We start from the raw sequence: 13,713 nt of genomic DNA on the forward strand, positions 1-13,713 counted from the left end.
CATATTAGTCACCTTTGTTATACAATATATTAAATTTTACTCAAAATAAAGTTAAAGAAACAAACCAAAGCTAAACTTTAAACACAGTAACATTAAACTTTCAAACAATACAACATTGGTATTAATACAACAATAAAATCAAGTTCATATTAGTCATCTTTATAATACATTATAAAATACTAATTCTACTCATTTATACTGCATTTTTGGTCCAGGGAAAATACTAGTCTCTCACAAAAACACATTTTTAATAGTATTTTCCCTGGACCAAAGAATTAAAAACAAAATTGGTGTAAAATTAGCATTTTACCATGGACTTCACTGGAGATGTTCCGTTTCATGTTCTCCGTTATCCGAGTGATTTCACAAAGTGCTACGATACCGCGTTCCTGTGTCTATAATTTAATACCGTGTAATTTCCAATGACATCTCCACAGAAGTTCATCTCGTTTACTTTTAAATTTCCTCAGTCTCATCCCAGGATTGCATGTTTCGCAAAACATTTCACTCCTAAGTAAACCACATTCACATAAAAAAACCATAAACATAGCCTACATGTCTTAATTCATGGATAAAGCTACTAAAAAGTTTACAACTTATTTATAATTCCATAATTTCCACTTCGAGGCCTACATTTTAAATCAGGAGGGAGAATTTGATCCACTACAGCATTCGAAATTGCCGCCATGATTATGATCAAACTAATTTACAACAATAATGATTGGTTGGCAACATAATGAAAACAATATATATATCGATCATTTAATTGATCGAAACGCAACTTCCGTTGACCTTTTTTTGTGGCTTCGCATATTTTTATATTTAGGGTGGGTCCTATAATGCATCTGTTCCGAAGCCTACAGCATTCAGTTCCCACACTGAGAAAGCTTAAAATAAATCTTCCAATATTTTAGGCAAAATATGATACTACAAAGTAAATTCAGAGGTGTCCAAAGAAACAGCTTAAAACAACTGCAGCCTTCACAAACAATAGTCATACTAAGCTTCGTTAACACTAATAAATAACTGATAAAACTTCAGCCAATCCAGTTGTCACGATATTACATTTTTACTATTTTCAAACTCTATATATTTAAAATGAAATGACTCTTGTCAACTTTTATTATTAGAATCAATTTAGAAGATCAGTATCATTTTACAGAAAAAAAAAAGTTGTTTGAATAAAATGTATTATTATTGCAGAAAATAAAGAAAAGGTTCCGTCATGGATGTTAGAAGATTTTGAACTTACTTTACACCTTATTAACAAAAAGTGTAAAAAACAGGTCTCTATCTCACGCAAAAAGAGATTCATTCTCATAGCGTCCATGTGAAAGCTATCCAAATCTCATGGCATCCAATTAATTCACAAAAACACAATCGGTAAATATTTTACAGGTGTTTCTTGCATGTCACAGATGTTACACACATTTTGTCACTGATGTTACAGATGAGTTAATGTCCTCCATTTTTCCAGTTTCAAAACAACTGTGACATTTCTAAGTCAGAATATTCACTTGAATTGTAAGATTGCTAATTGTTATTAACCCAATCTACTTAAAATAAATGGCAGAAATAATATAGTACAAAATATAAAAAGTTCCTTGATCCTGGAGGTCTGGAATTTACAGTGCAGGCTCTCGAAATATTTCTTCAACAATAGCTCCCTGAAAAACATACATTAACAACTGATCTCTATATCAGTACCTAAGTGCTGTAATCTTTACGGAACAAAAAGTACCCATTATCTAGCCAAGACCACTTAGATTCAATTCTCATAAAACCTGTAAAATATTTTCCTTATGAAAATAAAACATTAGAATATTTAAATTTAGAGCCTTATCTATGTTTTACACTAATAATAAACTAATATTTCTAAAAAATACTTTTTCCTTGGAATTCCCAGTTTGCCTGGAATGGCTGACTTGTTGTGTTGGAATGATTCGATTCAAAGATTACATATACTGTAATTTAATTTAAAATTCAATTACCGGTAGTACGAATAATGTGAGAGGCCAACACAGTGGCAAATATAGAAGCAATAAGAGTATAAATTTTCAGTCTCACCTGTCTCATCATTTCGTATACTTCCAAAGGACATCCTTCCGGAGCTTCCATCTTGTAGCCTTTCTCCACATGTTTGACCACGTCTGCAAGAGGCTGAAGCAAAAGATAAATTATTATCCAAGTACACTAGTAGTCCCACTATGTAGCATGTATGGAAAATTTGAATTATATGATTCAAATTACTGATTTGGTATTGGGGAAATACACGTACAATGAGATAAAACTACAAGAGAAAGTTTAGAATTGCACCAAGACTTGTATATGGACTATTCCATATGAAATCGATCAGTAAAAAACCTCGCATTTTTTTAATACTCTAATTTTTTCCCTATTTATACAAGGTGCTGAGGAGAGTGCATTTTCAAAAATATACTATCGAAAGTCAAACGGTTTTCGTATTATTGAGCGACAAATTTAGCGTATTTTATAAAAACAAGCCTCTTTCAGTGCTCAGAACTCTGGAACCGTTTATTGCAGAACATTGAACGAGAGCTCATTTTGAAGCTGACATTTGGTAGGTTATGATAAGAAGTAATCCTTGTTTTTATTGTACACAGAGAGACAGATAATCTGATTTTACTTACTTTTAGGCTTTTTGTCCATTTGTAAAAATGTAAAAAATATTGAGAAAAAACCTTGCATTATTAAGAGGGATTCGGCATTGTTTGCTTAGTGGCTCGGCAATAAGTTTCGAGGGTATTAAATAAATTATTTTCACAGCTCAGTACCCCACACACTGGCCAAGAGCTGAAGATAAGCGAGCATTGGGCGTTATTTTACTCCTGTGTTTATGAAAACATGTGATAAAGCTAGCACAGCCATGACTGCTAGACGACACATCACGTGTTTGTCTCCTGGCCTTGCTTGTCTCGACTACCTACAGTCAGCTGGTTAGTTCACGTGCGTACTATTTATTTTCTTTATTTGATATTTTCAACACTCTCTTATCAACGGTGCACCAGTAAAAAATATGCGTTTATTTGTACTTTCAATGCGGAATCTAACCATATATTTTAAAAATATTTTTTCGTGGGCAAAGGCGTCTTAATGAAGAAAAATCTAAATTTCTCCATTTCCATAAAAAGTAAGAAAAACTGTTTACATATCAATATAATATTTAACTTCTCAGAATAAAAATAAACCATGATTTTGATCACTGGGTGAAAGGGTTTCGGAGCCACAACAGTTTAAAGTTGCTAATTTTATGAAAATACGATAAATTTAAATATTTTTAATTTAAACACTATGAAGTTCTTATGCCTCAAACTTTGCACAAAGCATTCTATCACAGTTGTCAACAGACAGAAAAAGTTTCATTGTATTTAAAAATTGCAAGGTCAATTTTCTCTATATTTCGGTCGATTTGAGATGGAATAGCCCATATTGACAGTTATTAAACAGAAACTATGTGAACAGTTTTAGAGAATTTGTTATATATTACTTACTATTCTTGGATAAGGCACTCTTCCAAAGGAATAGATTTCCCAAAGCAATATTCCAAAACTCCACATATCTGATTTATTTGAAAATTTCTGGAAAAATAATGAAAATGTATATTGAGAAAATATATTAATAGTCTATTTACAGTAATACACACTAAATGACTATAATTAAATGATATGGCCAATGAAGTGTATAACTCAGAGGCTGTAACAGACTAGTGAGATTTAATACTGTATTAAAACAAAGAGTTGGAGGAGGTGGTGAGTATGGTGAAGAGAAAGAAGGGGATGGGGAGACGAAGGAAGAGAAAAGGCAAAAGATGAGAAGGAGACGAAGGGGAAAGAAGAGGAGGCAGATGAAAAAAAGTTTACTGATTAATTATCTCTCATAATTAGAGCCCAGAATTTATGTAATATGAAAATAAGAAATATGTACCTAAAAATGGCAAAATAAATAAGTAAATATGTTCATTCATTTCATTTAGTGTTCTGCTAAGGGCAGATCTTTCACTGGAAACCCAGCTTTCTTCAATCTTTCCTATTTTCTCCCTTCCTCTTTCTGTCCTCATATGATCCACATATCTTAATGTCGTCTATCATCTGCACAACAAATATGTAACTTAAAAATTAGGAATAATGATCCCTTTGGTGTGATTCACCGACATTTTAGCTTTCCTTATAGCTACATATATAGGAACAGAATATGTAATTACATAAAATCCAGGCTCTAGTCATAATACTCGCTTACGCCTTGTTTCAGTGCTTCAGGTGCAGTCCACTTGATGGGCAACTTTCCTCCCTCTAAGGTGAAATTTTCTTCCCTTGCCAAACCAAAATCAGATACTTTCGCCACACCTTCTTCTGATATTAAAACATTTCGAGCTGCAAGGTCACGATGAACAACCTTCCGAGATTCCAAGTACTCCATTCCCGAACATGTATCACTATAAGAAAGAAATTTCGCCAGTGTTATTTTAAAATTATACTTATTAGGCACTAGATGTTGATGACCTAAAATAACTGAAAAATAAGCAATAAAATGCCCTTACATTTACATAAAGCCATTTGTAAGTAATTTCATGATTTCTGTTGTTTTTTCTTTTGTCGTATCATTCCGCCATTTTGTCAAAAAAAAATTAATGCAGCTATGTATTAAAATCTATATAAATTGTTAAAAGCAAAAATTGGTGCTGAAAATGCTACCTGTACTGCTCTTACTGTGTTTAATATCTTAAGCCTGGATTATAAATACAGTAGAACCTCGATTATCCATGGTAATGAAGGGGGTGAACTGAACGGTTAATCGAAAAATAGGATAATTCATATAACAAAATAATTTCGTAAATTAAGTGAACAATACTTGTACTTTCGTAACTTTCTCCGTGATCTTGTGTTTAACTTGCAAGGTAGTGGATCAGAAGTTCACTCATTGAAGTTTGGTTGTCAACGATTGGTTTTTAAAGGGCAAGGACACTCCTTGTAATGGCTGTCAGCAGAAGGATAGGAATAGTAGAGGTCTCATGCTGTAGATTTACATACTTTATACACTTAATCCTTGATTTTTTATTAAATCGCGCATAGTTGTAACACCAGTCTCGTATTCTGATGCGAGATGAGTCACAGTTTCTATTTCCCCAAACTACTCAATTATTTGCACTTTTTTTTTTTCGATACTTGGCACAACACGTTTTCTTTTGACATTTTGGAGTACATTTTATACATAAGTCGAGTAGACCATACTGTGTAGCTAAGTGAAAAGGCATGTAATAACACTCTCTAAAAAAAATACGTACTAATATAACGTAAAGTAGTAGGCCTATTTCATACATTTCTGTACGAAAGAGAGAAAGAGAGAGAGAGAAAACGAGAGAGAGTCGGATAATCCGTCAATCGGTTAATAGAGTGACGGATTATCGGGGTTCTACTGTATACAGTATGTTAAACTGAAAAATACTTTCGAGTGAAGTACGTATTTTGAGATTTCACTGTATAATGGGATTCTTACAATGCGAAGTTTATCTGGTCCTTTTTAGTAACATGAAGTCTTCCTCTAGAACGTAAGTAATCAACGAGGCTGCCTTTACTCATGTACTCTGTCACCAGATATATATGTTTGTTTTTGTTGTTGAACACCAGGCCCAGTAGCTGCACCAGGTTTTCGTGCCTTAGTGATCTGAAATATAAGCAAAATTTATGCTTAATCTATTTAATAGTATAAAAATAAAATTTATATTATGAATATAATCCTTAAATGCCTAGCTTTCTTTTTTCAACTAAAACTACTTATCATTTAATTTAAGTAAAAACGGATCACCACATTATTATCTATCTTATGTCATACAGTATAAGGCATTTTACACAGTGAACAGATATCAATATTGTTAAGTAGGCCTACTGATTTACAGTGACAGAATAATAATAATAATAATAATAATAATAATAATAATAATAATAATAATAATAATAACAATGATAATAATGATAATAATAATAACAATAATAATGATAATAATAATAATAATAATAATAATAATAATAATAATAATAATAATAATAATAATAATATCGGTTTGGAAGTAAATCCAGAAAAGACAAAGTATATGATTATGTCTCGTGACCAGAATATTGTACAAAATGGAAATATAAAAATTGGAGATTTATCCTTCGAGGAGGTGGAAGAATTCAAATATCTTGGAGCAACAGTAACAAATATAAATGACACTCGGGAGGAAATTAAACGCAGAATAAATATGGGAAATGCGAGTTATCATCCAGTCTGCTGTCCAAAAATCTGAAAGTTAGAATTTATAAAACAGTTATATTACCGGTTCTTCTTTATGGTTGTGAAACTTGGACTCTCACTCTGAGAGAGGAACATAGGTTAAGGGTGTTTGAGAATAAGGTGCTTAGGAAAATATTTGGGGCTAAGCGGGATGAAGTTACAGGAGAATGGAGAAAGTTACACAACACAGAGCTGCACGCATTGTATTCTTCACCTGACATAATTAGGAACTTAAAATCCAGACGTTTGAGATTGGCAGGGCATGTAGCACGTATGGGCAAATCCAGAAATGCATATAGAGTGTTAGTTGGGAGACCAGAGGGAAAAAGAGCTTTAGGGAGGCCGAGACGTAGATGGGAGGATATTAAAATGGATTTGAGGGAGGTGGGATATGATGATAGAGACTGGATTAATCTTGCACAGGACAGGGACCGCTGGCGGGCTTATGTGAGGGCGGCAATGAACCTCCGGGTTCCTTAAAAGCCATTTGTAAGTAAGTAAGTAATAATAACAATGGTGATGATGATGATGATGATGATAATAATAATAATAATAATAGAACCTCTTTATTTAAAATACATTTTAGGTAAAAGAAATGAAAAATTCAGTTTTTTCCACTGAGTTATCAGCCTGCAGTAAAATTCCACCCAACACCATCTCAATTTTCCCTTGAAATTATTCATGTCTGCTTCACAGGAAGCTTTACCTGAAAGCTAGATTTACTTCTTACTGATACACAATACACAAAGTTAATATTTCATTGCAAAGTGAATACATTCTATATTATACTTACGTCAGATATCATTAAACAACTATGTATCTGGTGATGCCGTATAGGCGAAAACATTTATACTTTTCCTTCAGTAACATGTTGTAGCAAATGTTAATTTGCAATAAGAATGATAAGTCATATGATTGAAAATTTTAAATAATTGACTTATCGGAAAACCAGAAATGAACTGTAAAATATCAACTACATTATTATTATTATTATTATTATTATTATTATTATTTCGACGATGACAGTTAATGTAAAATATAATTAACATTCCTAGCAATCAAAATCACGATTTCATGAATTAACTCAACCTGCAACCTGCTTTTACAAATGAGGCTCTGGGGACCAAGTATTGGCAGTATAACCACACCATCAGAAATAGGTTTTTTTTTTATTTTATTGGGTTATTTTACGACACTGTATCAACATCTAGGTTATTTAGCGTCTGAATGATATGAAGGTGATAATGCCGGTGAAATGAGTCCGGGGTCCAACACAGAAAGTTACCCAGCATTTGCTCATATTGGGCTGAGGGAAAACCCCGGAAAAAACCTCAACCAGATAACTTGCCCCGACCGGGATTCGAACCCGGGCCACCTGGTTTCGCGGCCGGACGCGCTGACCGTTACTCCACAGGTGTGGACTCAGAAATAGAGGAAATGCTGTTTCATCTCTTACGCTAGCCTGCCACGGTATAGAAATGTTCCATAAGTGGTGCTTGTGAAAAAGGTCGGTGGACTCTAAAACTCCTCCTGGCCAGGTCCGATGGTTCCATTAACCAACGACAGGTGTGGCCCTCCAGTCATACTAGGGGTTTACGTGAGTGGGTGATGTAACCACCATTCCAAACAAAACTTGGTGCCCACTTAAAAAACGGTTACACTTATGCTAATAAAATAGAAATTTACACAAATCCAAATTGCCCTCTATGCAACAAAGAAGAAGAAATGACTGAAGATCATCTACAAACCTGTGAAGTTCTACCTGATGGATCCACCACAGAGAAATATTGGAGAGCAAGAACGCTAATGGCTTCGTTGCCAAAGCCCGGCATTAGATAACAACAACAACATAAATTAACTCACGTCATCAATGAAGCTTCTGCCAGAAATTTTTGAGCTGCTTCACTTGAATCTTTCAACATTTTCACAGCAACTTTATCACCTCTGAGGATTCCTAACATAACATCCCCAAATTCACCTTTCCCTATTGACTCTCTCAGCTGAAAGAAAGAAAAAATGACACGTCATTCAGTGACAATGGTACATATTTATATTAAAATAAACAAGTTTTGTTTTGCTTATAAATTGTTTTCTGAATTGTGACATTTCATTTAAAACTAATTTAAACTAAACATGACCTGGTTAATAGCTACTTATAAATTATAATTTGTCAGAATTGGGGAGGGGCAGCAAATTTTACTACTGCCTAGGGTGGCATTATACCTAAATCCGGCCCTGGTTAAGACCCAGTTTAAGATTAAAGGCACATACAAGAACCCTGTCTCTGAGTGACAGGGCTCCAGGATAAATGAACCGGCCATTCAATACCCATATAAAAACTTTGGGCCATCATCTATTTATAACCTATATGTATTCATGTCAGTACCGGTAACTTTTACTATCATGAATGAATTAGCATTAAGACAGTATTTACTAACAAGAAAGCCTTTCACAATATGAGGGCGAAATCCTCTATGAAAGTATGTGCACAAAGTAAATACTGCAGCGAATACAACATAATAAAATAAGCTTGATTTTAAGGGAGATAAGAGTACGAGCATAATTAAAACAATGATCGTATTTCTAATTCTCCCTCAATTTGTTTTTAGCTCGGGCAGTTAATCAGATATGAAATTCCTACTACAGTATATGCTAGAAGTATACTGCAGTATACTCCAAGTGATAATAATGAGCAGGCAAATTATGTACAAATAAAAAAATTGTCTGTGTCTGAAATATGTTATTCTCTGACGGACATAAAAATTATATGCAGGATGTTATATACAAAGTTCCTCACTGTAATGCAACTGAAGGGCAAATTCAGTGAAATAATTTGATATAGACATCTCTACTACAAGCCATTCAATTTCGGAGTATTTCTGGAATTTTTAAATAATTTTTTATAAATAATATTACAACACAATATTACTCACCTCCAACTCATGTTCCTGGATCACCCAACCAGCTTCAATAAAGGCTTTGGTATCCACACAAAAATCTTGTTTCCCTTTCTTTGGTAAGCTTTTTGTCAGTTGTGTACACAATCCATCCGCATCTTGCTCGTAATGCTGAAATAAATAACAAAATTTTATGAAACATTACGAAATTCGAGACCTCTTAATTCAGCTGGAATTAATACTGTCATATTGTATTCTGGCAAAATAATAGGGGAGACACGGTCTCCCTCGCCTCCCCTGAAAATCAGCCGCTGGTATTTACAGTACTTGGCTGTGACAATGCATACAAAACTGCAATATGTACGATCAGTGCCTACATTATTTTTTCTTTAAATTACAATGATTAGGATGCATCTTCTAGGTGTTTTATTCCAGGCCAAAAAAAAAATCAGTTAAACATTTCTGAAATGGCCGCCATGGTGCTCAAGCTAGAGCACTGGACTTACAAGCCAGGGGACTCAGGTTTAAATCCCAGGTTTAAATTCCTAAACAAGAGATTCTATGGTCTTGAACCACCTTTCAATGAGGTTTGTTATCCCATAACAGTACCAGTTTCTGGTTTTTGATGTGAAGGATTTGGTGATACCACAGTCTAGTATATACAGTCGCGAAGCTTGGGGTGATTTTTTGCATTTCTCGCGATAGTTGCTAGCCGCTTGGAGCGTTGTGTGTACTAGGAACCATAGACTGTGTCACTGGCATCGTAATCTAATACAGGCCATAAGGCAGACCATGTGACTCGCTTAACCTGATCACGAAGGGCGGCATTTCAACCATATAAATTAATTGGAATGCATAAAAAATAAAATATATTTCTCTAAAATGTAGTGTAATTGCATTAATAAAATTTAAAACAATGATTAGGAGACACTTCAGACATAATTCCTTGCGAGTTAAGGTGTAATATTATTTTTGGTGTGAAAATTACGTTGTGTAATAGACCTACCTGCCTTTATTTCGATTAAATATTACGAAATTATTTTACATTCATTTATGCACGATTCAATAATTTTCAGTTGCAGCGCACGAATATTTAGATGTTGAAATTATAGGTTATGTTTACTGTCCCAGTTGCCCCTTTCTGTCTAATTTTAGTGGTCTCCAATGTCCTGCCATTCATATGGAAATATTATAGGTTATGTTTACGATATCTTATATTTCTAAATTCGCAATTATACATTATAATTAAACATAATGTCATGTATGATTCTCCGCACATTCAATTTGTCTGTATTTTAATACTACAATTGAGTACTGAATTATTGTATTTATTTACTACCTAAGAGACGAAGTAACAATCGTACGTACACTAATTTCATAAGACTGGTATGATAAATTTTCTGTCTTTATCAAGGAAGGTAAATGGTGCTATATTAAAATCACAATATAAATTCTTTTTTTATTAAACCTCAAAATAGCTTCCATTCTAAACTTAAAATGTTGATGCGAAAAGATTATGTTAACATGTAAAATTCTCTTCACATTACAATAACACAGTTTTGTAATTATTTCTGCAACATATTATGCAACAAGAAGTAAAGGGAACTTATGGACACATTACACTAAATAAAACTTAGCTAAGAGAAGCAATAAAGTTATAATATAATAATTCACTGAGCTCCATACACTGAAATAGAAAACCCGAACATATGTTATGGCTGGTCTAGATCGAAAAGGCATTGACTGTGCCCTATTTCGCTTTGTTGTGAAAAGTTGTGTAAACTGTGAAATGTTCGTTATCGGTTGGTAATAACTGTAAATGGCTAAAATACAATAATTTGAGTAACAATATGGGACAATATGAGACGTTTGTTGCACTATAAATTCTAAGAAAAAGAGATCAGAGTTATCCTTCCGAAAGATCCAGGAAGGTGAATTTATAAAATATAATATATACTTTATGAAAATAATATATAAACCTTATGCATTTCGTATTTCAATAGTGGAAGGAAGGTGTTAATTTTTCAAAAGAACACGATATCAAAAGTAGAATACATTTTATCGTCTGCTAGGGAAAGAGTTTGTGATGAGGCGATAGTAGCGATCCTGGTGGCTAGCAACTATCTATGGATGCATATTTCAACTGTCTATGTTTGCATATTTAGAAAGTATTGAGCTTCGCAACTGTATATACTAAACTGTGGCGATACCCTTTTCAATGTCTTCCAAGTTTTGGAAATTTCTTCCATGCAGGAAGTGGGCCATCAATCGAAACAGATGTTAATTTGAAGATGTAAGATCAGGGCTATATCCCAGGTGTGGTAGCACTTCCATTCCTCCCAATTCCTGGATTTTTTCCATGTTTGTTCGAGAGATATGGGTTCTCATATTGTTCTGTTGCAAGATAATTCTACTTTGATTAAATAATGCCAGGTATTTCTCTCTCAAAACTTCATGAACCTCGTTCTAGTTATTGAGAATAAAGAGCTGCATCGACTGCACATCCATTTGGAATAAATGGCAATATACTGTATATCTACAAACTTGGAAAACGTGAAACATGAACAGATAGACTACATGCATATTTTAAGTTGTAGATTATTATCACAATATAGAGACAAAAATATGTGTATACCTCTACAAGCTGCGAAAGATTCTCAAAAAATTCCTCATCATCAATTGTGAGTTGGTTGTCTTTGTATTTTACTCTGTAATGTTCAACTTTTCCCTGGTAACATACACACAATGTGTAGTCACCAGGGAAATTGGTGGACTCCCGCACCAGGAATAACCCATCCTCCTTTGGTGACAGAAGCTGCTCTGCACGATCACGAGATATCTTCCCATGAAACCAACTGAAAAAAAAAAACAGTAATAAAAATTATGTTCCTTGTTTCTTACATTTAAAGAACTTCAGCAGAAAAATAGTATTATAAATTTAATGGCAAAAGGATAAAATCAACTGCTTCTGAACAATAAGAAAACACAGAAACACAAGTGTAACTTGCAATATTTCTTGAATGCAACCTAAATGTTACACTTAATCATAAGATCATTATTAAAAATAATTATTATGGTCAGCAACAGTGTATTTTTGTCCCTGTGACTGAAATAGATTGATATCTTTGCCGAAAATGATTGGTGATGTACACATTTATTATTTCATACTGAAGAAATTTATACAAAATAACTGGAACAATTATGAGTATGTGTGTACAATTATGGAAAATTAGACATTCAAATATACGTAATTTTATCGATATTCTGATCCTGAAGCCTCAATATATGAAGCAGACGGAAGGTCCAACGAATAATCACATCATAAGTGCATTTCCTTTCTTCATTCAATCCATAGACCTTTTTTATTATAATACGGTAATGAGTGCATATCACTTAAATTATTTTTATTAGGTACCATTTTTATAATTATCTAACAAACATGAATCACCTTAATGGTTCATAGAGGAAGAGCCAATCTATCAAAGCAAATTCTAGTAATTCATTTCATTTTTCACATGTCAAAGACGATAACACATGTTTTTTGAAACCACTACGATATTATTTACTTAAAATATCACAATGCATTGCATATGTGCAACTGGCGAAAACCTTAAATCTTAAAATTGTACAAATATCTACACAAAAAGCGCATATAGAGTACTTTACACAGATGTAGTAATGGTTTAGATGCCTGTCCCTGCATAAATTCCTAAATGAGAGATCATGGACCAGGATCCATATTTCAACAACAATGTCAGTAGTGTGGTCGTTGGGAATGGTTGTTCTATGACACATCTACACCAAAGGGCTTAAAAAAAACTAAGTATAAGCTGCGATTTAAGGTGTCCAACTTCAACAAATCTAAGAAACTGTATTTCAATTTATGATCTATAAGATTACTGAAAGAAGGGCATAAGCAATTATCGATTAATACTAAAGGTTAGCTACTACAAAACATAACCACAGTCAAAAAGCTTATTTAGGATGTATTATGTGCAACATATGTAATTTATTTCAGTGGATGGTGCAACCTGCTTGACATTAAAACACAACATGAAAATAAAGAAAATGTCAATTCCAAATGTCATGCCAGTTCGGAGGCAATGATAAATCTACAATCTATACTACAGTAACCAGCAAGAGTCCTATAATTTTTCCTGGAATATTTTGAAACATATTTAAGACTGTAAACAAATGTTTATACCAAATTTAAGACCAATAAGAATCGCTGCCACTATTGTCGCTGCCACTATTAACCCTTATGAGCGGTGCATCCATTATATGGGTAGTAGCCAGCTATAGTCGCGACACTGTTATTCCCGGCGTGACTCTTCCTCTTTGCTTACGTCTTAGGAAGTGAAGGCTCTATAAAGTATAGGTAGGTAGTATCGTTCGCCATTTTTATTCTTTCGTTGCCGAGCTACCATACGAGGAATCTATTTGCCACACCGTTAAACATTATCATGTCGTAGCTCCTATGATAATAAATCAAACTCACTGTAATTCAGCAAATAATTGAACAGCA

General features: G+C 33.6%; 1 protein-coding gene across 6 annotated transcripts in view; it reads right to left on the reverse strand.

The window, feature by feature from the left end:
- Csk (C-terminal Src kinase) overlaps positions 1 to 13,713 on the reverse strand; it is a 296,279-nt gene that overhangs the window by 35,289 nt on the left and 247,277 nt on the right. For all 6 annotated transcript variants that reach the window (XM_069844411.1, XM_069844408.1, XM_069844410.1 and 3 more), the window contains 7 exons: positions 11,824 to 12,043; positions 9,225 to 9,359; positions 8,155 to 8,291; positions 5,515 to 5,682; positions 4,258 to 4,453; positions 3,513 to 3,599; positions 2,068 to 2,160 (listed from right to left, as the gene is read on the reverse strand). In XM_069844411.1, the coding sequence (XP_069700512.1) occupies positions 2,068 to 2,160; positions 3,513 to 3,599; positions 4,258 to 4,453; positions 5,515 to 5,682; positions 8,155 to 8,291; positions 9,225 to 9,359; positions 11,824 to 12,043 (1,036 nt within the window). The remainder of the gene's footprint in view (positions 1 to 2,067; positions 2,161 to 3,512; positions 3,600 to 4,257; positions 4,454 to 5,514; positions 5,683 to 8,154; positions 8,292 to 9,224; positions 9,360 to 11,823; positions 12,044 to 13,713) is intronic.

Source organism: Periplaneta americana, chromosome 13, assembly GCF_040183065.1.
Source record: "Periplaneta americana isolate PAMFEO1 chromosome 13, P.americana_PAMFEO1_priV1, whole genome shotgun sequence".
Classification (NCBI taxonomy): Eukaryota; Metazoa; Arthropoda; class Insecta; order Blattodea; family Blattidae; genus Periplaneta; species Periplaneta americana.